Source organism: Periplaneta americana, chromosome 11 (assembly GCF_040183065.1).
Source record: "Periplaneta americana isolate PAMFEO1 chromosome 11, P.americana_PAMFEO1_priV1, whole genome shotgun sequence".
In the NCBI taxonomy this organism is placed as follows: domain Eukaryota; kingdom Metazoa; phylum Arthropoda; class Insecta; order Blattodea; family Blattidae; genus Periplaneta; species Periplaneta americana.
The window spans coordinates 7,083,166-7,110,643 of record NC_091127.1 but is presented as its reverse complement, the minus strand read 5'-3'; the positions used below and the strand labels follow the sequence as shown (position 1 = coordinate 7,110,643).

At 36.3% G+C, this 27,478-nt stretch overlaps 1 protein-coding gene across 3 annotated transcripts; it reads right to left on the bottom strand.

Annotated features, from left to right (window-relative positions):
- Positions 1-672: 672 nt before the first annotated feature.
- Positions 673-27,105, bottom strand: LOC138708743 (uncharacterized). 3 transcript variants are annotated; one of them, XM_069838874.1, is made up of 9 exons: positions 26,955-27,105; positions 26,447-26,679; positions 18,636-18,845; positions 11,947-12,165; positions 9,513-9,733; positions 8,292-8,486; positions 5,901-6,057; positions 3,474-3,549; positions 673-1,415 (listed from the first exon to the last, which is right to left on the bottom strand). In XM_069838874.1, the coding sequence occupies exons 2-9, from the start codon at positions 26,675-26,677 to the stop codon at positions 1,123-1,125; spliced, it is 1,602 nt and encodes a 533-aa protein (XP_069694975.1). In that variant the 5' UTR covers positions 26,678-26,679; positions 26,955-27,105; the 3' UTR covers positions 673-1,122. The 3 variants fall into 3 exon arrangements, with proteins under 3 accessions (XP_069694975.1, XP_069694977.1, XP_069694976.1); XM_069838876.1 differs by having other exon boundaries at positions 9,513-9,715; XM_069838875.1 differs by having other exon boundaries at positions 11,947-12,162.
- Between the last annotated feature and the right edge of the window lie 373 nt (positions 27,106-27,478).

The window sequence follows — 27,478 nt, the reverse complement described above, 5'->3', positions numbered from 1 at the left end:
ATCTCATCAAATAAAACTTGCTCCATGATGTACAGCACAGAACAAAATAATGCATAGGTTATGTCACGGTCTTCTTGCTACAAAATATACGACGACAAAATAGCTTTAAGATGGCAATAGAATGGATCTAGTGGGCTGTGATCGGAAACATGAACGCCGAAGTTGAAACTTGGCCAACTCTCCGTTCCCTATCCCGGGCTCTGGCAAGCTTTTCGTTAATTGTGAATGCTCACATTTAAATGTACACATTTTAACAATTTTACCGTTTTCATTTTTGTTCTGATTCTCGTTTCCGGTTTATTGTGAACCAGCCTTAACTCTACATTACCAACAATATAATGCAAAAGTAAGCTATGATTAAGATTTCTCGTTAATACAACACTCTGTTTCATTATCCTCGGATGTCTTCTAATCGATAAAGGCTTTCAAAATTATTGTCTAGATTTTTGTTACAGATTTCTAAATTTTCTGATTCAAATATCGCAATTAAAAATCTGCAACTTTTTCCCTATCTACAGTTATCTTGAAAATATTAAGATGTTCATACGTTTTCACTGACAGTGTGAAGACGTGACTAACTAACTATTGAAGACGTGAAATGTCTATGTCCTGAGAAAGCCAATGATGTTAACCTGACATGAACACTTTTAATAGGACAAATTTAAACAGCTCTTTGTACACTTAACTCTGGACTTTGGTATTTCAAAATTTGTACAGATTAACCTTCTTTTTTTTTTTTTTTTTCATGAACACTTTAACAAAACAGTCAGATGAACTGAGTTCGTACTGGACTTTGGCATCAGACAGTTCTTCACAATGAGCTCACTCAATAGTAAACGTATATCTGATCACACTCACTGTGCTCTTCTCCAAGACTCGAAAGATGTGGTTCTGTTAAAAAATAAATGCAATTTCGTAGGTGCTCTTATCTGGCACGATATGGTCGTGTACCAAATAGAGCATTCAGGATATGGTGAGGGAAATATAATTCAGGAAGGTTTTGGAATTACTGTGTCGTCCAAAAGTTGAGCTGTAGGTAAGGAAAAGGGCAAACTGCAGTAACTTATTTCTGCTCTTTTCTTTCCCAAGGCACAGCAAAACTTGGCAATGAGAACAGTACTGCTACTCCACACCTTCTTGCGAGTTGTCACTGGTGATGTGGCCAGCCAACAGGGCTGACAGCGTGGCGTGGGAAGCAGACATCGAGGTCGTCCCTGGGGCAGTTGTGTGCAGCGTCATGGTGTCCACGTGGGCATATGTTGCAGGCATCGAACTGAGGTTGTGGTGCGGTCCATCAGGACTCACTTCCTGCAGGTTCATGTATGGAGATCCATCCGAGTTCTGTGAAGCCAACATAGTCATCGTTGTTGGGCATTCCAGCAACTCCAGGGCAGTTTCTGATGGAGTTGGTGGTCCTGTCAAAACAGTAAAAAAAAATTAACTTATGGACGAAGATATTTAGATCACTAATATGGATTCCTTTTTCAATAAGGTTTTGGTTTTTTAATCTAGTTCACCGCGAAACCAGGTGGCCCGGGTTCGATTCCCGGTCAGGGCAAGTTACCTGGTTGAGGTTTTTTCCGGGGTTTTCCCTCAAATGCTGGGTAACTTTCGGTGCTGGACCCCGGACTCATTTCACCGGCATTATCACCTTCATCTCATTCAGACGCTAAATAATCTTAGATGTTGATAAAGCGCAGTAAAATAACCTACTAAAATAAAAAAAAAATCTAATCTAGTTTATCTCATTAACTGGTCATCAATTAATTGCATTATTTATCAGCAGACATGATAGAGGAAGTGTTGTTGTTGTTTTCTAATGCCAGGCGTTTGACAATAAAGTCATTTGACCTCTTGCACTCCAATATTTTTCAAAGATATTATCATGGCCAGCCACTGAAGCACAGATTTTGAGGTGTTCCGAATCCATTTCTTGGTTTGAGTTGCACAATGGGCAGTTAGGGGACTGATATATTCCATGAATTAAATACTATTATAGTCACAATCATTCCATGGTATGAAAGAAAAATTTCACAACTTCGAGCAGGAATCGAACCTGCGACTTCCTGTTCTCCAGTCAGGCGCTCTACCACTGATCTATCGAGTTCGTCTCACGCCAAAGGCTTGGAATTATCCTTTCATACTGGCGACTCTGTTATAGAGTACTGTCCATAGCGTCTGATCTTAGCACTGCTTATGGGTGGAAAGAAACTTTTCTCCAATTCTATGCAGGTGTTTGGCCAAACAATCATAGCCTGTTACCAATCTAAATGCAGCTACAGACGATTTTCGTGGTAAATCGGGAATTAACTGTGGATCATGATGCAGAGAGTTTCCATTTTTTCCCTTGGGATTGTGTTCTCAAATTTTGTTTGTTGAAGTCTAAGTATGTAGATTTAATAAATATTTTCAGAGTAATACGTAGATTTAGTAACAGGTCTGTAAGTAGCAGTGCTGCCCTTCTTTGCTAAAGCATCCGCATTCTCGTTTCCCAGGATTCCACAATGGGATGGTATCCATTGGAATACAATTCTTTTATTGAGTGATATTAATTGAGAGAGCATTTTAGTTATTTCTGCTGTTTGAGATGAAGGTGTGTGTTTAGAGACTATTGATAGAATAGCTGCTTTGGAGTCTGACAATATAACTGCATTCTTAAATTTATTGATGTGAAATAGAATATTCCTGAGACTTTCACTTATTGCAATGATTTCTCCATCAAAACTTGTTGTTCTATACCCAAGAGATCTATAAAGTGAGAAGAGACAGCACGTAACACCTGCACCGGCACCTTGTTCTCTGGAGATCAAGGATCCGTCGGTGTATAAATGAAGCCAGTTTTGTGGAGGGTACCTGATATTAATTGTCTCTAAAGACAATTGTTTCAGTATTTCAGTGTTTACTTCTGATTTCAGTATTTCTTCTGTTAAATTTAGATTATATTCTATATTTAATAGAGTTAAAGTGTTTGGTTTAATTTGTAAGTTTTCTTTTAAATTCGGGATGTTGATTTTCTGTTTTAATTCTTGAACCATGGATATGAAACTTTTTTTGAGTTTTCAATCTACGGAGAGGACTGTATGAATGCCAATTGTTTCCTGGTAATCTGATAAGTTTTTCATACTGAATCAGTGCTTTTTCTTCTATTGTCATTTTGATGCTGTTAATATTAGTGAGGAATCTCATAGAATCTATTGGAGTTGTTTTGATTCCACCAGTAATGAGTCTGAGAGCTTGGTTTTGAACATATTCTATTTCGTTTATGAAAGGTGAAGTAATTAAAATTTCTCCGCAGTATGTCAGCACTGGCTGTATAAACATTTTGTATGTAGTGTTCAAAGTATTCCTAGAGCATCCCCATTTCTTTCCTGCTAGTCTTTTTAGAAGGGAGAATCTTTTACGAGCTTTTTCAGAAATTTAATAATACATATGAAAATGTTAATAATACAAGTAAGCATAACATACATACTTACCTGAGTCCAATACAGTAGCTGGTGGTGTCATGGCTGATGATACACAGTCCACTGGAAGTCCCAGTCTTCCCTGCATCTGTACATGAAGAACACAATGAAAGTGTAAGGTGGCTGGCATGCTGACAATAATTCTAAACACGTCTTCAAATATACTGTACTTAAATTTTATTAAGTATCAGTACAGCTGCTGAAACGAAAAGTTTTCTTTCTACTTGAAGAAGATTCTAAATATCTACTGCTTTCAAACGAATTTATCTTACATTTATAAGTTAACTAGTGGCTTGTGCAGCAAATACTGCAAACTAAGTTCATTAGACGTTGAAATAAAATTTTTCAGATTTATTTTCAATGAAGAATACCAGACATTCTGAAAGTTATTTGCTTCCATAATAATGAAACATACTCTCTCTCGACCAAATACTGAAGAGAACCACGCATATAAATATCTACACCACACTGCCATTAAATATATGAAAAAGACCCAACCCCACTTGATTAATAACTATAAAAATATTTGATTTTTAATAATATTATTATCTTACTTAAGTTTTATAGCTTTCAGTAACATATACTACATAGCTGCCACTCAGAAAATATAGAAATCAAAATCTAATTTAAGTTATTCTCTACATCTATGTTTCACTTTCATATCATCAATATAGCATTAATATCTATAATTAATGAAAAATAGTCACATCATGGCATTAACTACAATAATATTTCATTTCTAATGGTAATAATGTCATCAAACCACCTCAAGTTTTGTAGTTTTTAATATCCAGTACACAGCTGTACCCAGAAAATTACACACCACAGAATCGAACCTGTAAACTATTTTTAGTAAGTTAAGTTTTTAATAACCAATTTAATTTGAGCTCTAAATATGTCAGCATTCTTGTAGATCATGGCCTTCGTGTAATATTGTTTACTGTAGTGTGTGTTTTGTTTTATTCTGAAATGCAATTAGCTAGTTCTCAAAACTGACGACAGATGGATTTTGGAAAATAGGAAAATTATGTTGAAAAATCAACATTTCACTGAAAACTACTATTTCTCTAAAAAACTTTGAGTTCCAAGCTTCGAAATGAGGGGTCATTTATTAAAATCCGTTCAGCTGTTGTCCCGTAGTTTCCTTTACCAGTTCAAATTATATATATACTGGTGGCCATAATTCTGGAAACTTTTTGGTTTTGTACCTGATTATTATAACATCTGCATTGAATCACAGATTTATACAATTGAAAATATTATTCGTGACTGATTCGTTAATTATGGGGTTATGATAATATTAAATTCTGAATATTTTAACAATAAATAATCATTACTATGTGGGAAATTATGTTCTTGTTGTTTAAGTTCCAAATATTAGTTTCATATTTCATTATAATTTCCCATTATTTACTGTACTAAAAACTGGTCCATTGTTGATTTTAAGATTATTGTTGATCAGTAGAAGCATTGTTGAGTACTGTTAGCATACATTATGGACATTATTAATGTATTTCTATCATTAGTCTGACTTAAGATTTCGTTAGGCTAACACCTGATTGCTTTACAACAAACTTTATTGATCATTTTATCACAATGGCTCCACGAAAAGACTGGACACCTTCTAGGGCAGTCACAATTCGAGAAGAAGGCTACACAATCAAGGAAATTACAGGAAAACTTGGTAATGGTGCTACAGTGTATGGCGTTCCAGAAGGTATGGCAGAGGTACAAATGCACAAAATCTTGTAAAACGACACCTAGGACTGGTAGAAAACCTAAAGTAAGTCCAAGAGATGTGAGGCAGATTTGTGGATTAGCATTGAAAGATCGAAGGAAATCTTCTAAAGAGAAATAGGAAGTTCTCCACAGCAGTGCTCAACAATGCTTCTAATGATTAACAATAATCTTAAACTCAACAATGAACCAGATTTTATTACAGTAAGTAATGGGAAATTATAATTAAATCTGAAATTAATATTTAGAACTTAAACGACAAGAACATAATTTCCCACATAATAATGATTATTTATTATTAAAATATTCAGGATTTAATATAATACCTTTACACTAACCCCATAATTAACGATTCAGTCATGAATAACATTTTCAATTGTATAAATCTATGAATTAATACAAATGTTATAATAATTCAGTACAAAAACAAAAAGTTTCCAGAATTATGGCCACCAGTGTATATATATATATATATATATATATATATATAGATTATTAGCTCGTGATTTGAATCTAGAAATTTAACTTAATAATGAATACTACTATTACTTATTGTGGAGAATAACAAACAAATATGTTTCCATTCATAGTTCCATAACTGTTTTATAAATGTAGCTTACTTTGTGTAGAAAATATTCACTGTCATATCTAAGACATGATACCATACTCTTACAGCAGAACCATAAACAACGAAAGCCTTGCCTCAGTTCCTTCACACAGGTCGCTGTGCTGTCTCACTTTTTTCGTATCCGGAAGGCCGTCTGTGCGCATGTCGCATACGTAGGCACGGATTTTCCTTAACATGAATTCAGGTGCTTCAAAACCTTTCAACTCGTGCAACAGAAGGTTTGGGTTGTTCCTGTGGAATAAAGAAAAGCATACATATATACGTGCAGGCAATTTCCTGACAATATTATACGCTATTATCACATTCTACTATATACAGTCACGAAGCTTGAGTTTTGAGGATGCTAGAAACAATAGACTGTGCCGGTATTATTTCGCATTGTCTGTAATGAGGCAATATTAGCGATCCTAGTGGTGAGCAACTATCTAATGTTTGGATATTTACTACGTATTGAGCTTCGTGACTGTATATCAGCGTTGCCAACCTGAACACGAGAGCGTCGGCTACAAACATCCCGAAATTCAGCTACAAAGACTGAAATTAAGCTACGCTCAAAACTTTAAGAATTTGCGTATATGTTTTATTGTTATTTGAAGTCGGAGTACGGTTATTTTTGCGGACTAGGCGACCCCTAATAAAAACTCTGCTGTGTGCCGGGAAGTTCACAAACAGAGGAACTGTCAGGTTACTTTTGTTGGGTAGGCGACCCCTAATAAACCGCCTGACGGGTGTCTGCAAATTCACAAGTACAGAAATTGTCTGTTAGGTTAATAGGCGCTATTCACATAATAGGAAAATAAAACTGAAAATAACAATGCTATCCTTGCCATAAATGCGGATCACATTGTTCAGAATTCAATCTGTGACACAAAGTTTCTACCGGTATGTTTTCATAACTTTAATGAGGAAGTGAGGAAATTCTGGTGGGTATTAATATGAGAAAATAAATTTGTTAAAAGTGTGTACACATAAAATTTGAGTATTCACAGATGGTCGCTCGATCGAATCTCAATTCGGCTACGACCATTCTGCTACAAGCTACATGACTAAAAATCAAGCTACGTTTAACCGAATTCGGCCACGGTTGGCAACGCTGCTGTATATACTAGACTGTGCTATTATGTTGTCTTCAATTAGCCCACTGTATTGGAGTTATGAACTTAGTTGCAAAATATGAAATCTGATTTCTCAATTGAAGTACAAGTGTTTGGTTTTCTTGGTACTGATATCAACACAAGATTTAAAACAAGTACGACCTCTCAGCATTTACAGGCCTTCTGGTAGTAAAAATAACATCAAGTTGTACACCTGAATCCACTAGATTCAGCAGTATCTTCAAATATGAAGGACAGCATGTTGACAAGAAACACAAACTCTTACCGTTAGTCAATTATCGCTTCAGATTAAGCTTCTTTTTGTAAAGTGAGAAAAAGGAACTTCCTCACATGCCCTGTTCCAATACTCTGAATTTGATGGAGTCAACTATACATATCTTTGGAACTGGTTTTTGACATATAAGAGCTGTGTTCAGGCTTCCGGAGCTGCATTCGAGCTTGGGTTGGATCCCCCTTTGGTCTCAATGGTTTCTTCCGAGGTTTTCCCCAGCCGTGGGACTGAAGCTGGATGGTCTATGGCGAGTCCTCAACATCAACCCCTTTGGTTTGATTACCTGGTTGGGTTTTTCCGAGGTTTTCCCCAACCAAAAGGCAAATGCCGGGTAATCTTTTGGCGAATCCTTGGACCTCACCTCATCTCACTACATCTCGCCAAAATATTGTAAAAAATTGCACAAAATTGTAAAAATTATAGAAAATTACTAAATTGTAAAACTGTAAAAATTTGTAAAAATTGTAATTGTAATATTGTAAAATTCTGACTTCTTCCACATCATAAAGCTTCATTGCTCATGTAAGATCTATGGAATAAAATGAATGAATGAATGAATGAATGAATGAATGAATGAATGAATGAATGAATAAGAATATTAAATTCGTCTACTTGGTTGTCTGATTAATTCCTCTGGATGGAGCACACAATGAGCCAAATTAACAGATCTAAATGTTTCACATCATTTACGTCGCAATGAAGAGCAGCAGTGAGATAGATAGTAATGGTGATGGTGATGGTGGTAGTGGTGGTCATCATACCTAGGGTAGTAGTAATAGTACTACTAATAATAGTTTCTTTCTATGTTCGAAACATAGTTTCGAAAATAAAACTTAAGATTCACTGTTACAAAAAAATACTGGCAAATTGTTAGCCCCGATTTAAATTAAGTTGCCAATTCAAACTTATGGGCCAATATTTGAAAGTGATATTGACTCTTCTTGTAGAATGAAATAACTGATAGCAACTCATCATAGGTATGTTGGCTGGTGGTGGAGGAAGAGTAGGGTAAGGCTGGGCAGGCTGGCAAAGAGAAAGGAATCAAGACATTACATGGATACTTTCTCTGTTTTAAATACCTGTATTCATCTGTTTCAGCAAGTTCCCGTATATCTTCAAGGACCATCAGGTAGGCTTTACCACCTGTGGGTGGCATCAAGTTGTGTCTAGACAACCACTCCTTGTCCTCCTGATCACCAGAGTACTTGAACAGACCTGGGTGTTTGATGTACAAGCGCCCTCGTGTCTGACCAAATCCTAGCACTTTATTCGCCCTAAAACAAATTATTTCAATGAAAGACGCTGTATTAGATTGTCAAGAAATAGTATCACATTCGTGCACATTAATGTACTAATGTCATTAGAAACCTTACACATCAGGGAAAAGGGTCAATCGAAGCTAGTTTCACGTAAAAGTTTTGTACAATAATCTCAAAGTCTGACATGCAAGAGAAAAATACATGAGAAACGTATTTCTAATAATAATTTTATATGCAATATAGACTATGATAAAAACTTTCAGGTCAGTGATATCTTTAAAAAAAACCAAAATGAATGGATAGAACTCGCGAATTAAAAAGATGTCCATTTTGAATCTTGCGTACACTACTTTTAACACTTGAATATAAGTAATTGATTAACTAGCGGACTTACTCTTGTTAATTATGTAAGTCTGTGCAGCTTACAGCTGTTTCGGTGCTTCATCACACCATCCTCAGAGCCTACTAGATCTCGGCGTCATCTCGAACTTCTCTGCCTGTTGTGTGGGTGCATTTGATTGTTGAAAAGTGGAGTCAAATAGTGTGTGTGTTCTGAAATTGATCTGTGTGTTGAGAATTTGATCAGGGTGTGTTTTAGTGTGTCTGTATATTTCATATTGTTCTAGTGTGTTGACCATACATACAATAAATGCGGACATGGAAATCCTACACATACAACCCAAGAACCAAAAACTCAACACACTAGAACAATATGAAATATACAAACACACTAAAACACACCCCAATCAAATTCTCAACACACAGTCAATTTCAGTACATACACATTATTTGACTCCACTTTTCAACAATCAAATGCACCCACACAACAGTCAGAGAAGTTCGAGATGACGCAGAGATCTAGTAGGCTCTGAGGATGGTGTGATGAAGCACCGAAACAGCTGTAAACCGCACAGACTTACATAGTTAACACGAGTAAGTCCGCTAGTTAATCAATTACTTAAAAAGATGTAGTACAAATAGTGATTGATGGTAACAGACAGTGTAGTGTGACATACATCAAACAACTGGAATACAACACACCTTGCTCCCATAACAAAGAGAGTTTCTTTGACGATCCTGGAAGGGTCCCACTTCGGTCCTTCCCGACGGATGGGTTCTCCTCTGCTGAGCTTCAGAGGCGTGGAGCGACCCGACGCGAAGTTTCCTCCTCCAGGCGGACGGGGCTTGCTTCTCTTCCTGCGTGCGGACTGGCTGGCTTCTGAATCTGTATCAGATTCTTTCCTCTTTCGGAACAATGGACTCTGATTAACAATGGCTACAAGTTAACACTCAAAGGGAGTAAAGCTGATTTCAAGGACAACACTGACCTGGTAAACCACTGAACTTGAGAATTTATATTGGCACATTTCTCTGTTTTCAGCTCAACTCACTGATCAGATATGAATGTTCTGCTAATATGCCAGAAGATGTGTTACAACGCTGTCTGGCAACACACAGGCTACTGGAGTAAGGAGCTATTCTCATGTCAGCCTTAAATTTTCTCAATTCTGACAGGGGTGTCATGTAAACATGAGTATCAGTAACTAGTAATATAACATTTCCTGTATATATTCAGGAATTCATTAACATATCGTAAGAGAATCATTCAGGGTTTCTACAGAAATAAGGAAATTAATCTCCCTGACTTTCAAGACTAATTTCCCAACATTTCCCTGACCACGGCACATATGCTTACATCAATTTTTTCGTGTTAAAAAAATTAAATGGGCTCCAACATCCCCATAGCTGTCCAGGTCTCTCCTTTATTCTTATCTTTGACTTTACTTTTTTGTAGTTTTTATTTATATTTAAATAAAAAACACGGAATAATGAAAAATTAACAAAGTTGATATAATTGTAACATCAGTAATATACACTGAAAACATTACTGTACATTGTTAAGGATAAAAATTGTAATTAGGAAAAACTATGAAACTATACAAGCTATAATCAGTAACATACTTTGGAAAACATTAACTAATGGCCAGAAAAAAAAGAAAAGAAAATAATATAAAATTATATAAGCTATAAATTTTATAACTAATATTAGCAATAGCTCTGTTCTCTTTCTAGTCTTTTGTTTTCTTCTGCAATAAGTTAATATGAGTTGCAGAGGTCTGCATCGGACTTTTTCGCTCGAGCGCCAAGTAGTTCATAGCATAATCCGATAGGTAGCGCACATGCATGATGGGTAAAATTGTCGCGAGCAATAAATCCTTGAACGGTATAAGCCGAGCGTTAGACATTCGTTCTTGTTACAGTGATGAACTGTGTAGTAACATCATAGATGTTTATCATTTCAAAACTTTGCAGTGTTTAACTAACCTCTCCATAGTACAACTACAAAACTTGCTTTAAAATGTAATATAATTGTTGTAGGTAAATTCCCTCCCCCCACACAGGAGTGATTTTGTTTTTGCCACATCTGATAGATGTTATTGGATGTAATTGTAATTATTATAAACGGAGAACACAATCACGATAATGCAAGAACTGTATCGAGTTTTCTAGTAATAATAATAATAATAATAATCTCTAATAATTAGTGTATCAATCTCTGCGTCAGTAACAGTTGTGCAGCATGATTATTCGTTTTATTATATTCTGTGACGTTATCTCTGTACTAATATTGTTATTAATCTACTGCTATATCAATAATATTTTGTAAAACGATTCTACAGTGTCGCAGTATATAGACGGAACACTATGTATGGACCTATCATATTATATATGTGGTAAATCAAATATTGAATAATTATTAATTAGCAATAATAACTGTATATCGAAGTTTTTCATACTATTTTATTTATAACTTCATGTTCCTGTTTTGGTACGTTCCATTGACTGTTCCATTAAACATTGTAATAAACGCAGAAAATAAAGCCTTATTTTTACCGTGTGAGCAAAACATATGTGTATCTTATCTGTCGCCTTCCATACAAGATAAGACATGTCGGTGAGATGACCTTGTACTGTGCTTCTATTTATTACGAGCGTATCACGACCGATCGTATCTCACTCGAGGGTGCGACACTCGACCGAGTTCAAGTGAGCGATTTAACTCCAATACAGCACTCTGATGAGATGCAATAGCTTTTTCTTCCTTCTGCGTCTCTAATCTAATAATTTTCCTTTTTTCCTCCAATATCTTGAGACGATCATCCAATATTCATATTTTTCATAAATAAAGTAATCTAAAATTACCTTCATTACATTTAACAGAATTAAACTATTACCTAAAATATCAAAAATTTTTGTGCACCTAACTCTTAGTGAAGTTCACAGAAACTCACGACATTATAAAAACAAATTCCCTGACTTTTCCTGACCAATTTTAACTTCCCTGACATTCCCTGACCTTCAAGATCTGTGGGAACTCTGAACATAAGACTAATGAAATATGGATGACAAACTTCAATCTGAGAAAATTCCATACAGCACACATATAACTTTGTTCTTTAATGAAATTACTTACACGTGCATTTGGCCTCCCAAAGCGATACTCCCCAATACTGCCAGTTTCAGAGTCACTGAGTTCGTTGAAGGGCGAGCTGCCCCTGGACTGAGAACTGCTGCAGTACATCTGCTTTGCATCCTCCAGGATCTGCCGACACACATCTCGCACGTGCTCTTCCGACACACTGCCGGCTCCCAGGTTATTCCTGATGTTGTCCACTGCTGGCTGGAAAAACTTCTGAAAGCAATATAGAATCATATTATACCCATCACCACCACACTGGCATTCAGCATCATTATTCATTAATGTTTAGGTGAGGGGTTTGGACTTTTTCCATTGCTGGTTGTCACAATCAAAAAATTAAGACACAACGTTTCGAAGGGTGGTTCTCCCTTCGTCTTCAGGTGGAAGGAAGGAGAGAAAGGAAAAAAAACCTACTGTTGGGATCGTTACGTACAGCTATTCTGTATGACTGATCGATTGATTCCTGGCTTCGGTGGAGATTCTAATTAAGAAAAACCCGAAGTCATTAGCAGTATGTTGGCACTAAGCCAAACGGAATAAAAAAGATGGACGTGAAGTGGCTAATGTCTGCTACCGCTAGGTGGCAGTAGCAGTTTTTATCATGTCCTTGTTACTAGCTTTTTCCTTTTTTACCTTCTTTTATTTTCTATCGAGGTATCACAACACTTGTTCACATTTTTTAGTTCCCTGCCCCCTCCTTTTGTGTGTCTTTCATCAATTTTTTAGCCACTTCACGTCCATCTTTTTTATTCTGTTTGTTTTAGTGCCAACATTCTGCTAATGACTTCGGGTTTTTCTTAATTATAATCTCCACCGAAGCCAGGAATCAATCTCATCTCATCCTGCCTAGGGTTTTTCCGTGGTTTTCCTAAGGCGCTAAGACAAATGTCGGGATGAGCCCTAAAAGAAATGGGCCACAGACCTGCACTCATATCCCCATCAATTACTCTAAATTAATTAACAATTACATCTCTCCCCCCTCTTCGTAATTGAGCCATCATATAGCCAAATGGCTGGTCTCAAAATTGAGACGATTCAACAAGGCTCATGACAACAGTCACCTCCTACATAATAGCCAAATTGGCTAGTCTCTTATATATGAGACAACTCATCCTGCCTAAGGTACTCCGTGGTTTTCCTAAGGCGTAAGACAAATGTCGGGATGAGCCGTATAAGAAATGGGCCACGGACCTATATGCCCTTCCCCATGTATATTCCCCTTTATTATAAACGACGTATGCCCTAATTCAGGACCTATAAATTGTCTATTAAATATACGAGGTCACTCAAATAGTCGCAATTTGAAAGGATAAGGACCTATCAAATTGCAGATTTAGATTTCACGGCGCTTCTTCCGACGGCCTTCACATGCTTTGTCATCGAACAACAGATGACAGCGTCTCGCCAGCCATCTCCTCCTCGCCCCGTTCCGTGATCATTTGATCAAATCTCAGTCCCCCTCGCGTATGTGGTACCTAAGAGGTTACGTCCAATTTCGGCTTCCCCTTCAAAATTTTCTAGAGCTCCTTCAGTGGAGCAGCATAACCCGGAGTGAGATTAGTGGCCAACAGGCTTGGAGCTCACATACTTAGTTTTGTACGGCCCCCAACCCCTTGCAAGGACGCGTTTTGCGTACCTTTTAAATTTGTCCTCCCAATTCTCTTTCGATTTTTCGAGGAATCAATCGACCAGTCATACAGAATAGCTCAGTGACCGGCATGTTCCGTGCTCTGTGACGTCATACAACGTAGCCGCCTTGCTCTTTGCTCGGCAATCTCTGCATACTGATCACAGCGTGCAGAGAAGGCTCAACTGAACAGTGGTGGTGCGGCGTCTATGCCTTGACAGAGCGCGATCCATTCTTCTGAGGTAGTATGGGAACAGCACAATTACAATACATTTGTACGAAAACAAAACTGTACATCCGTGATAAATCAATGCAACAAAATATTTTGGTTTGTAATCAAATTTAATGTACTTACAATTTTATAATGTAACTCATAACTCATAATACAGCCACTTGCAGAAGCGTTTGCATATATAAATGAAATTCCGAAAATGCTATAAACATACAAGCATATAAATAAATACTTTAAGTAGTACTGCAACACTTTGTCTACTCGGAAACTTGAAAACAGTTCAAGTGTTTTTTAACACACATTTCTCTACATAATATACAGATTAAACTACATAGGCCCTATCTTGGTGAGTAGTATGCAAAGTATATTTCAACTTTTGAAACACACCATCACTTCGTGTCACTACCGTGCCCAAGCTAAACGCTTTGTCGAGATTTTTTTCCTCTTTTTTCGCGCACTAATTTTGCAATATTTGGAGTCATAATCTGGCTAACACACAAGCGAAGAATATGTTTCAAGTTCAGATCAGACAGGTGGTTTCTATGTTGTGGTTTGCAGATCTTCATACAAGAAAAGAACTGTTCACATACATACGTAGATCCGAATATGCTCAACATCCTAGCAGCAAATCTATGCAATCGAGGGAATCTTGCCTGGGGAAATCTTCTATAAAATGTAGATAGATCCTTTTTGTTTTCAAAGCGGTCTTTCATTTCAATATCACTTTGCAAATCAATGACTTCCAGTTGCAATGATGATGGAGCACTGTCAATATTCACTGAAAATGTTGTCGCAAATATGGAAATATCAGATTGAAGATTTGCAAACTCTTGAAATCTGCAATCAAATTCCTGACTCAGTTCTTCTAATATTTGTACATTCTTATTCGTGTCTGTAATTGGGTGACATACTGTAGACAGACTCAACTGGTCGCTCTCCCAAGCTCTTGTGATCTGATTGGCTCTTACGTCACAACTGCAGCATCTGCCGGACGCTGGAATAGCTGTACGTAACGATCCCAACAGTAGGTTTTTTTCCTTTCTCTCCTTCCTTCCACCTGAAGACGAAGGGAGAACCACCCTTCGAAACGTTGTGTCTTAATTTTTTGATTGTGACAACCAGCAATGGAAAAAGTCCAAACCCCTCACCTAAACATTAATGATCCACCATTGCTTTCCAACCCCTCATTTAGATCACAATTATTAATTCTTTTTACTAATGGCGAGTACTTGACAGATCGTCATTCACTCGTGTTATGTAGACTAATTTACTGATAAGAGTTATTGCCCAGGGTGCGGCATAGTAGGCTGGTCTACGCTATAGCCACAATGAGATGATGGAGAGTTGTTGGGATGCCACAGGGGAACCGAAGCTCCTGGAGTAAACCCCTGTGTTATCTGAACCACGGGCTTTCCCAAAACAAGCTATAAACTGGGACTATGCCAGGGATCGAACTCAAGTCCACAAGATTATAAGTCTAGCGCTCTAGCCACTTGACCACCATGGCGGTTAAATTCAGAGGAATGTAGAACATGATAAATTTCTAGGCTGCAGTGTACATGTCTTTAAGAAAATCTACCTGAAGCGAACGAGATACTGTTTTACATAGAGTCTGCCAGAAATAATGGATACATTTTAAAGTTGTTGTTTTCTAATGCCAGGCGTTCGACAATAAAGTCATTTGACCTCTTGCACTCCAATATTTTTCAAAGATATTGTCATGGTCAGCCACTGAAGCACAGATTTTGAGGTGTTCCGAATCCATTTCTTGGTTTGAGTTGCACAATGGGCAGTTAGGGGACTGATATATTCCAATTCTATGCAGGTGTTTGGCCAAACAATCATGGCCTGTTGCCAATCTAAATGCAGCTACAGACGATTTTCGTGGTAAATCGGGAATCAACTGTGGATTATGATGCGGAGAGTTCCATTTTTTCCCTTGAGATTGTGTTATCAAATTTTGTTTGTTGAAGTCTAAGTATGTAGATTTAATAAATCTCTTCACAGAGTAATACGTAGATTTAGTAACAGGTCTGTAAGTAGCAGTGCTGCCCTTCTTTGCTAAAGCATCCGCATTCTCGTTTCCAGGATTCCACAATGGAATGGTATCCATTGGAATACAATTCTTTTATTGAGTGATATTAATTGAGAGAGCATTTTAGTTATTTCTGCTGTTTGAGATGAAGGTGTGTGTTTAGAAACTATTGATAGAATAGCTGCTTTGGAGTATGACAATATAACATTTTAAAGTGGAAAATATTTTAATTCATAGAACATGATCAAAATGTATTCACTTAACCTGAAACTGCACTTCTCGGACATTCAGAAGCATTATTCATTTTTTGAAGACGACATCTGTTAGATGAGAACCATCACTGTCAATGCATGCTGTATGCAGTGGCGGAAGTTGTCCATTACCCTTCCTAATGGCTCCAGCTGTAGCCTGTTTATTCCCTCCTGAATTCGCTCCTTTAGGTCTCCCAAGTTCGCAGGTCTGATGACACTGACTTTCTCTTTGAGATACCAGAGGTAGAAGTCAGGGGCTGTTAGGTCTGGAGAACGAGGTGGCCATGGCACAACTTGCATCTTATAGGGATGGAATTTAAGATCTTGATGCAAAATCCACCACCACCACATGCTTCTGTCTGAAATTTGCAGCACAATGGCGTGCTTGTTTGCTGATCTGTGTGAACTCCGCTGCACAGATTCCCGTACTCGTGCTACGTTTTCTGCAGTGCACACTGAATGCGTGGAAATTTGTTTTTTACACTTTCTTCCTCACACCATTGTCACACCCACCTATGAATAGCAACATGCGAAGGAGCGTCACCTCGATTCAACTGTCTTCAAAACAATCTCTTGGTTTCCATGACAACCAGTTCTAATGAAATTCTCAACGGCACACCAGCGAATAGGGATTATATAGAATGGACACTGAGCGAATTTTCCTGTGTTTTGTTTCTCTGTGCGCCAGCGTTTAGTTCCACTTTCAAGCGCTAGAGGTTAGTGTAATCGAGCATACGCTAAGATAATAATTGAGAATAGAGTTAAGGCACAGGATCCAAACATCGCCTACCTTATTGCATAATCCAGTAACGCTTTGCTTCAAATAAATTCAAGTTAACAGCTTTTCCTTATTTCTCAGTGACAAACTAGTTGTAATAATATTTTTTTATATATCAGATATAATAAATTATATTATAAAATAATATAATACATTATAAAATTATGTATCAAATTCGTTTAATATTTGTATATAATCAGGCTTCGAGACTTCGGACCCGATACAATAAGTTTACTGTGCATGCACTGTAGGTTGTTGACTCGCTGCAGGTAGATAGAGATGTGTTGAGGTAACAACGTTGCTATTTAGAGTAGAGTACAGTAGTATGGGGAAACACACATATGTAGGCCTACATTCTGAAAGTAAATATACATTACACAATGATAATGTCAAAAGAATGTGAAAAGCATTCTGTCTTTTATAAGCATTTGTGTTTAATTGTACACAGTGTTAATGTAGCATGTAGCAATTTTATTTTATTTTTTTTTTAATTTATCCTATTGGTCGTCTTGAGGAAGTGCAGTTACAGTACCGAATTGCAATATACCTACTACAAGATACATTCTCAACGTCTCAAACGTAAATCTCTTTCGGTTATCTGCCAAAGTTTGTACTGTAGAAAGCTGCGCTCTACGTCGCATGACGTGATAGGAGCAAAACGAAAAAACCTAACATCATTGCAGTCTCTAAGAGACAGTCCTTTATTCTCGGGTGACTCTATGTCCACTAATTTGCTGTTTATGTTACACAATGTTCCATATCCGTTATTTTTACATAAAATTGATTTCCACTTCTGTTTTACACGTTCAGTAACCGGTGTACTTGGTGTCTCATTAATTCTCATTTCCTCAATTAATTTGAGGGCTTCCGGGATCTCATGATCTGACTTTTCTAACCGTGTAATAGTTTGAGACACAGTTTGTGTGGAAACCAAATTATTCGTCAGAACCTTCAAATCCAGAGCGTTTTCCTTTGCGTATTTGTTGGCATTCATTCTACAGTACCCCACCTACTGTACGCTTTACCACTATACTCAGTACGCCGTTATGCAGATTTCCCACTGAACTGCTTTATTGGATCCGAAGTCTCGAAGCCTGTATATAATATAATATAGGTATATGGTTTTACTTCTCATAAGAGTTTTGTTTTTCCATTTTCAGCGCTATCAAATCATTACATATTTTAATTGTTGTTGGGGGTCAACGTCTCAACTCTCATTATAAAGGAACTCTAGAGTCTAGACATTACAGTTAGTAACGGATTTATTATTTTATGGATCCAATTTATTTTATTTGAGTACATAATGTACCTAGACGTATTAATTATATGTGTTATATTTCCGCTGTGTCGACTGCTAGCTGGTGTGATGTCAGCGCCAACTCTAGGGAGAAAGCAGAATCTCACGCTCTACCTGACTTGAAGTCATTGAAATCAGTCTGGCTACATCAAAGGTACCGACGCGAAGTGTCCATTCTTTATAATCCCTATTCACTGGGCACACTGTCCAACATTCCATGGCTTGCTAACACACTGAAACTAAATAAACTAATCTCCAAGGGCAACAGTACAGGCTAGCCACACATACAGAACAATAAACCCGCCATATTCAAAACAGTGTAAGATCAAAACATGTTCATTGTTTCTGATGGACCCCGTACTTCTTACACACTTCTTCCAGTTCGTATGTATCCTTCATTCTTATTCTTAAATGTCGAAAAAATCAGTACTATTTCATGAAGTGGACTCATACAATGGCTCACCTCTAAGTATTTCTTGATGATGGAGTCGATCTCCTTGTTGATGGCGGACTGTATGTTCTGCCGCAGGATGTCCAGGGACTTGGCTGTGCTGGTCATGCATCTCCCTCGCAGCCTGTTGTCTGGAATCTGCGGCCTGAAGGAGGGGCGCAGCCCCAGCTGACTCACAGCCAGATTTGACAGAGTTACTTGTCTCATATTAAATGTATTTTTCTGTAACAAAACAAACTCAAAATTCACCACTCAATGAAACACACTTAAGATATCAGACACTTCGTTTGTATTCAAGATTTACGAGTTAATCTTTCTGATTCATATACATACGGAATGTTAGAATTTTTGCTACAGACATAATGGAAGGATATTTGAAATCCTTAAGAAAACCAAGATCTAGCTCTAACAATTTCCCCCCCCCCCAAAAGGAGATAGTGTAAAATAAAACACTGTACATCATATAAGACTTATCCCCAAAAATGTTATGTTAGAGAAATAATTTTTAAGTGGAAGAACTATAGTCCTGTCGCTCTAATTTCTGGCAGCCAATCGCGTTGCAGGTCGGCTACATTTAAACGTGTGCATCTTGTGATTCGCTGATGAAGATGTTATTCATTTCTTAAGGCTCGATAAATACTTAATATAATCGCCCGCCATTTTGGCTCTTTCGTTGGCGTTCGCAGAAAGCACACGAAGACGTTATTTGCCGCTCAATTATTTGCTGAATTACAGTGCATTTGATTTATTATCATAGGAGCTACGACATGATAATGTTTAACAGTGTGTCAAGATCCCTCTTCTGGTAGCTCGGCAACGAAAGAGCAAAAATGGCGAACGATACTATCTACCTAGACTTTATACAGCCTTCACTTCCTAAGACGTAAGCAAAGAGGAGGAGTCACGCCGGGAATAACAGCGTCGTGACTATAGATGGGTTATAGAGCAATTTTCTCAAAGATTCTACTCTCTCTTACACATTAGAATGCTTCCTTTGTATGTTTCAAGAGAAAGCAACTCAAGCAAGGTGAAAATACTTATTTTTTAGTTAGTGTGGTGGTTATTCTGTTTACATAACAGGGAGTCCGCAAATTTTCGAACAGAACGGAATATTGAAGTAGTTTCATACAATATGACTTACATTTTAGTTACTTCAAAGAATTTACGTGATACTATTTAAAAATTTATGTAGGGTAGATAGAAGAAGCCCACAATAGGAAGAAAATGTGAAAATTATGGTTATTGAACAAAGAGAATAGGTAAAGATCATCACAGTTATGTATCATAGTCCTTACAAGACCAGGTGGACCGGGTTCGATTCCCGGCTGGGGCAAGTTACTGGGGTTTTCCCTCAACCTAATATAAGCAAATGCTGGGTACTATTGGTGCTGGACACCGGACTCATTTCATCGGCATCGACCTGGTTGGCAAGTTGGTATAGCACTGGCCTTCTATGCCCAAGGTTGCGGGTTCGATCCTGGGCCAGGTCGATGGCATTTAAGTGCGCTTAAATGCGACAGGTTCATGTCAGTAGATTTACTGGCATGTAAAAGAACTCCTGCGGGACAAAATTCCGGCACATCCGGCGATGCTGATATAACCTCTGCAGTTGCGAGCGTCGTTAAATAAAACATAACATTTCTAACATCATTTCATCGGCATTATCACCTTCATCTCATTCAGACGTTAAATAACCTAAGATGTTGATAAAGCATCGTAAAATAACCTACTAAAATAAAAATAAAAAAATCCTTACAAGAAAAGATAAAGAAAAAGTGGGAGTGGTTGTGTCGGGAACATGGCCGTGGAGTTTGAGTGAATACATCTGACTTAAATCGACAGATATAGACGAGATTTTTCGTTTGGCACCAAAATCAGTGTGCTAGCATATCAGAGTCGCGAGATATACTGCCCGGAAATTTTCGCCCATGCCCAAAATGGCCGCCAGTCGCCACGAGACGCCCTTTCCAATGAGATGCATTGCTTGTATTTCCTCTGGGCTTTTCAGTGAGTATAAGGCGATTTCTGAAATTTTTTGTCACCAACAAATATTTTACGAAGTTCACTTGTTATGGCTTAAATCGATAGATCTAGACGAGATTTTTCGTTCGGCACCAAAATCAGCGTACTAGCTATTCGGAGTTGCGAGATATACTGCCCGGAAATTTTCGTCTATGCCCAAAATGGCCGCCAGTTTCCTAAATCGACAGAGCTAGACACGAGCTTTTGTTTGGCATCAAAATCAGCATGCTAGCACAACAGAATTGCTTAGATACACTGCATGGAAATGTTCACCCACACCCAAAATGTTCGCCACACCACCCGTGCCTCATGCATGCACCAATTGAAGATCATGTTCGCTCTGTAGTCATATACCCAATTGAATGAGATCACCTGTCTTTGGTTATCAAGTCTATTGGACCTAGCAAGAAGGATTTAAGTCCAGAGACTTCTTCCATTTTCGCCACTGTCGGACGTATTGTTACAGTGTGACAAGCCAGTGTAGTTATAAGAAGGATATAAAAAAGGAATGAATGATATCTTAGATCTCAAAACCTAATAGCATCGGGATCAAAGAAGAGTTGACCAAATAAGACCAAAAAGAAGAAAAGGAGAGGAGATTGACATAAGTAGAAATAATGTCAGTTTCAGCTAGGGATCTCGTGGTTGCCAGCCACATATTCACCAGATGAGTCCCTGGATAACCTACATAATTATATTCAACATCTTATATATAAAAGTCAGCGCGGCTATATATGTATGTATGTACTCTATACAAATTTACACGCTTTGACCAATACTTGCCAAAGTTACCACATTTAACCTTCATAACCAGGAGAACAACATAGGCTACATTAAAATCGGACAAATGGACGTTAAATTAATTAAAAAGATAAATGATAAAAATAAATACGATCAAACATTCATGTATAATATTAAAATGCAATCTTATACAGTCAATTGTTATTTATTATTGTCTGTTGTATTCAACATCGACTTCCATGAGGCCATGGAAAAATAACAGGACATGAAATAACATTGTTGATACATCATGAAGGCCAAAATCTAGATAATCTAGGTTGTGTGACTGTAGCCTGTATATATTTTCGTTTGATTTTACTTTGTTTATAGTTTGATTTTCTATTATTTTATTCGTATTTCTGGCGGTGTGGAAGAAGGCCTAATGGTCTTAACTACGTCAGAATAAATAAATAAATAAAAACAAATAAATATATATTAAAAACAGTTGAACGTAAGGCACATGACGAAATGTTTTCTTTTCGATGCCTGATCTACAGGTGATTAAACTGAGTTACAGTAACCCTGGCAGGCATTTGGCTAAGAAGTTCATTAATTCATGTACGTGAACGCTACAGAAAGATTCATCTTTTAGGGGTGAGGAAAGCTTAGTAAAGACAATTCGTTTTGGTTGTCTGTAGTTGGATTTCCGAAAAGTCTAACAAGCAGTTTAATTAAAAATAGAAGCAGAAAACAAAACATAGGCAACTAAGGATGATTTCAGCTAGTTATTTATATAAGACAATATCTGGGATAAAGTCTGAGAGCAAATTTTGAGTAATATGCCCGCATGCTGTAACCACCACAGTAAATCCATAAATCCATGCGTACAGGACCACCATTATGATATAAAGGGAACTGAAAAACAGCAGACTTTTTCGTTAAAAAATTTTACAACCACTTAATAACGGACTTCCAGTTTATTCTGTAAATCTATACTAATAATAAATCTGTAGCCAAAATATTTCTAGTAATTTTCGATTTTCCAAAAATAATTGGTGTTAACATGTATAATTAACCATCCTGAAACCGAAAATAGCTTTTTTGAAATTTTTGTTTGTATGTCTGTCTGTCTGGATGTTTGTTACCTTTTCATGCGATAATGGCTGAACTGATTTATATGAAAATTGGAATATAAATTAAGTTCGTTGTAACTTAGATTTTAGGCTATATGGCATTCAAAATACTTTATTTAAAAGGGGGGTTATAAGGGGGCCTGAATTAAATAAATCGAAATATCTCGCTTATTATTGATTTTTGTGAAAAATGTTACATAACAAAAATTTCTTTAAAAATGATTTCCGATAAGTTATATTCTTTACAAAATTTTGATAGGACTGATATTTAATGAGATAACGGAGTTTTTAAAATTAAAATAACTGCCATCTAAGACGGTGCAATTAATTAAGAACAAATGACTTCGTCTATAAGGAGCCTTGGACATCAACAATCGAAAGCTATTAAACATAGCCTACAGAGAATGTTTCTGTGTTTGTATGAAGTAATATCAGAAGCTAAATTAATCGATTTGTATAATTAATTATTATTTCACCATTGGAAAGTGTAGTTTCTCTAGATGGACATAATGCTATAATGTTATTACAGTAACGTCTGAGTAAACCGAGGACAGGTAAGATTAAAATAGCTTCTTATGAACAGAAAATTTGATAGGCTATTTTGTACATTCGTTTTCTGTATTTCTTAAAATAATATTTATGTACACTCATTTTAATCTCAGAGAATTAACGAACAAAGAGAGTGTATTGATTTAGTATGCAGTAATAGTACGTTAGCTTAGCAATCCATTATTTTATAATTCAAATTTTAACTATGCTCAATTGAATCGTGTTCAAATACATAAAATATATATGCAATAAATGCAATGCAAAAAAATTGGGTAATGAGCGAAGCAGATTATCTTGCGCTGTTGTAAAAGTTGTTCCCTGGATCAAATGTCCTATTTTAATTATGTAATTACTTTATATTTATTTTTAACAGGTGCAGCAGAGCGCACGGGTACGGCTAGTAACTAATAAAGAGTAAATAGCTCAGATCAGCCCAAAAACAAGAAAATTCGGATGGAGCAAATGATAAAACCTGGGAAATTTTATTGACGAACCCCGAGATAATCTCCCCAGAGCCACGTAAATCTGCTGTTGCGAGACTGTTTGACAAGCCACCTGCACGGATAGGAATTTCCCATACATCTGCCTGTGTATTGTGTGATGCAAATGAAACACATTAAAAGAAATACATTAAAAGAAGCACAGCATTGCTACAAGGAGATAACATTGTAAAAAAATGCTGTGCTTCAATAGCTGACCATGATAATATCTTTGAAAAATATTGGAGTGCAAGAGGTCAAATGACTTTATTGTCAAATGCCTGGCATTAGAAAACAACAACAACAAAAATACTGGAGTGCAAGATGACAAATGATGTCATTGTCAAATGCCTAGGTATTAGGGGATCCAGATTTAACAATGACCTCTACATCATCTGGTTGTCCCAGATTTTTCAAGTAGGCTGGGTAAAAGTCAAATGCTATGAAACGAAATCCTTTGACAGGTGTTTAAGGGGGTTTTGTGTATTATTGCTATGTGATTGTGTTTATAATAATAATAATAATAATAATAATAATAATAATAATAATAATAATAATAATAATAATGATTTATTTTAACTGGCAGAGTTAAGGCCATAAGGCCTTCTTTTCCACTCAACCAGCAAAAAGTATATATAACATATGCATGAACTTAAAAGAATTCAACAATTTGATTTAGATGAGAGTTACATGTATACAAGAATTATTTACGAATTAAACAACAAAATACTATGAACTATTAATTAAATACTGAAATAAACTGTGTAGCAGAATTAAGCTAAAATACATAGAATGTTAATATAATTCAAATAATATTAGATAATAGAAAGAGATTATTATGAAACAATTTTGAAAATACAGCACTATCAGGATGATGTCTAAAGAAAGAAGTAACAATGTAGTCAGTGATAGTGTATGTTGCTATGCTTTTTCGTAAATAAGTTGTTGATATTTGTAGTTTTCCACAAATTAGTGCATAAATCACTGGGAGTGCGTCTTCTGCATAGTGTCGTGATGTTATACTGTCGAAACTAGTGAGCGAAATTATATTGTTGAGAACTCAGGGGCTGAACAAACGAGAGCATGGCGTGAAAGAAAGCGTGCAAATGAACTGTCGAAAATTGATCAAAAAACGGAAAAAAGTAGACTGGGATGAGTGCGAGAATGTAGGGCAATGAAAAATGCAATTCATACAAAAAAAACAAATAGAAATCATATAGCTCTACGTCGGAGGTAAAGAACACTATGTCACAAATACCGAATTTTACAGGAGAGCTAAATGAAAGTGCTCTTTAACATCGTACCTTATGACACATAGTAGCCTTTCCAATAGGCTAATTCGCTTATTGTTACACGTAGAAGTTAGTGCTTTGCACCACTAAAAGAAAGCGAAAAATTAAATAGGAATATGCAAAAACCTCAATTTCGTAAAAAATGGACATTGTACCCTTTACCTCCGATATACAGAATATCTTTAAAAATACGGGGAAAAGTTGTTTGCAATGATGTCAGGCTTGTGGTTTTGACCATTTATATTCTATACATTCTAATATTCTAATACCGATGACGTAAGTTTTTTTCCTATCTCTAAGATTATTTTCAATTGTCAGCAGATTATGCATCTTACAGGGAGAGTATATATATGCTAGAACTGTTGTAAAAAACGAAGGAAAAAATTCGAGATTTTCACGGAACATCATCATTCTTGATAGCGAAAAATTGGTTTTGTTCATATTCAATATCCACGAGTAAATGGATGATACACAATATGACAATATTTAAAACCGAAGAATCTTTATTTCATAACAAAAACACACAACTGTCACCCACTCCTATGCTGTAACTGAAATTATTTCAGAATAATCTACCTTATATTTTTTATACATTTGTAAATGGCTATATCAGTTTTATTCTGTGAATCAGAGCTCTGAAAATGTTAACTTAATTTCCGTTACAGTAAGAAATTTCGAAGTAAGCAGGGACAAGAAAAGAAAAGCACCGTCTATACTTCGGTACATCATAATAATACTGTCTATACTAGTTTAAAAGCATCGTATCTTTAAAATTACCAAAACGTCGTAACAAAACATAACGCCTTCTATCCTGGAAGGAAGGTCATAAATAGCCTACTCACCCCTGCATTATTTCTGTAAACATTTTCACTGTGAGCGACACCCCCTTCTTATTGCACTCATATACTGTACGTCGAAGTAAATTGCGAGTGAAATCATGGATGAGGGTCTAATGAAGTGGTATGAGGAAAGGCCGTCATGTTCCGTCATCGGCTAGATATAGTATTTATGCACGATTCTAAATAATATCTACGGTTAAATAGGCCTAGTTCAAATCTTGATTCGGTTTTACAGTAAGTCCGTTTTCATAATTTTATCTCTTAGATTAGAAAACAAAAATAAATTCGATTTACCCTAATTATACTTGGTTGTCAAATGGGGTTATGTCACCCTTTAAAAAGCTTCAAACAAAATGGAACTAAACAGGTTTATAATCCGATTACAATATTTTCAGATGCCTACATACTATTTCACACATTTTTCAATTTTTGTGTGTTACACTAGCCTATATTTCTACAAAATAAGGCATATGTATAGTAGGCCTAATTTATAATCGATGTAACTAACCAAATTGGTTCACAATAAATGTAAATACAATTTAGTAACACAGACATTATTATTAGAAATTTCTGTGTGCCGAAATTACAATATAATTAAAACACTATCCGGGAACCTCACTTGTCAAAATTATATAAATCGGCAACATAAGTGATTTAAATTAATGGAGCATATCAGTAGTTCTAAAATTGGTGTATGTCAGTGCAGTTTAATTAGGCCGTACCTATAACAAAATAATAAATTTATAAATAAACAAAAAAAATTAATTCGCATGTTTTTGAAGCACGTACCCATTCAACAAATGCTTGTGACTCGACTGATGCGCCGGACGGTACAACAACATTGCAACGAAGAGCAGGAGAAGTCCTATTCGAATCCGTAACAACAACAGAAGTTGCTCTCATAGAATTTGTATCATATTCTTGACCATGCTTCATTAAATGTGTTGACTGCTGTGTTTGCTGATGCTGTGTATCAGCAGATGCCACAGTCCAAGTTGACGTGCCTCGCTGGACAACCATATCTATTAAATCAGTAAATATGTTTATTAAAATGTAACACAATATCGATTAAAATTAAATGTAACATGTATATTGTAGTAGCGTACAATTTAGTACCAAATTTCATAAATACTATGCTACTTTATTTAAAAACTTATTTCTCTGGTTAATCCTAACCCTATTTTATGTTAGTTGCTTAAACGTAACAAAGCAGTAACATTATGACAATATGCAATAGAACAACCATATGTTACACAAACTTTTCCATGAACATACAATTAATCTCAAGTAATCTTACCTCTAAAGTAAATTAAATGTTTTTGTAGAATCGCTCATACTGAAAAACCAACACATCTCATTGTTATTTTGATTGAAGTTACAATACTGACCTATACCAAGAGATGGCAGAGAGTGTGGCAGTGGTACAATAGATCAGGGTTAACCAAATTATAGTGTGTCACATAATTGAAATAACTAGAATATATGATAATATGAAAACCTGACAAAATTGAAATAATTTAATATAAGTAATTCTTTTCGTCTAAGCATATACTTTGTAGTATTAATTGGAGTTGTTAAGTTGAAAACAATTTCATGGTTCGTCCTGTTGCACACACATGTACTACGTAGTTTCTACTGTTCAGTGATTGTGATGGTAGTATAGCGTGGAACCTAGACAAGTGAAGTGAGTGTTGATTAATAAAGTAAATAGAATTATGGCGCGTTACGAGGCAAAGAATTCTCAGTGAGACTGACACGAATGTTAGTTTTATCAGCTTTAACATGAATAGAGAGGAATAATATATTTCTTCACGTGTGGAA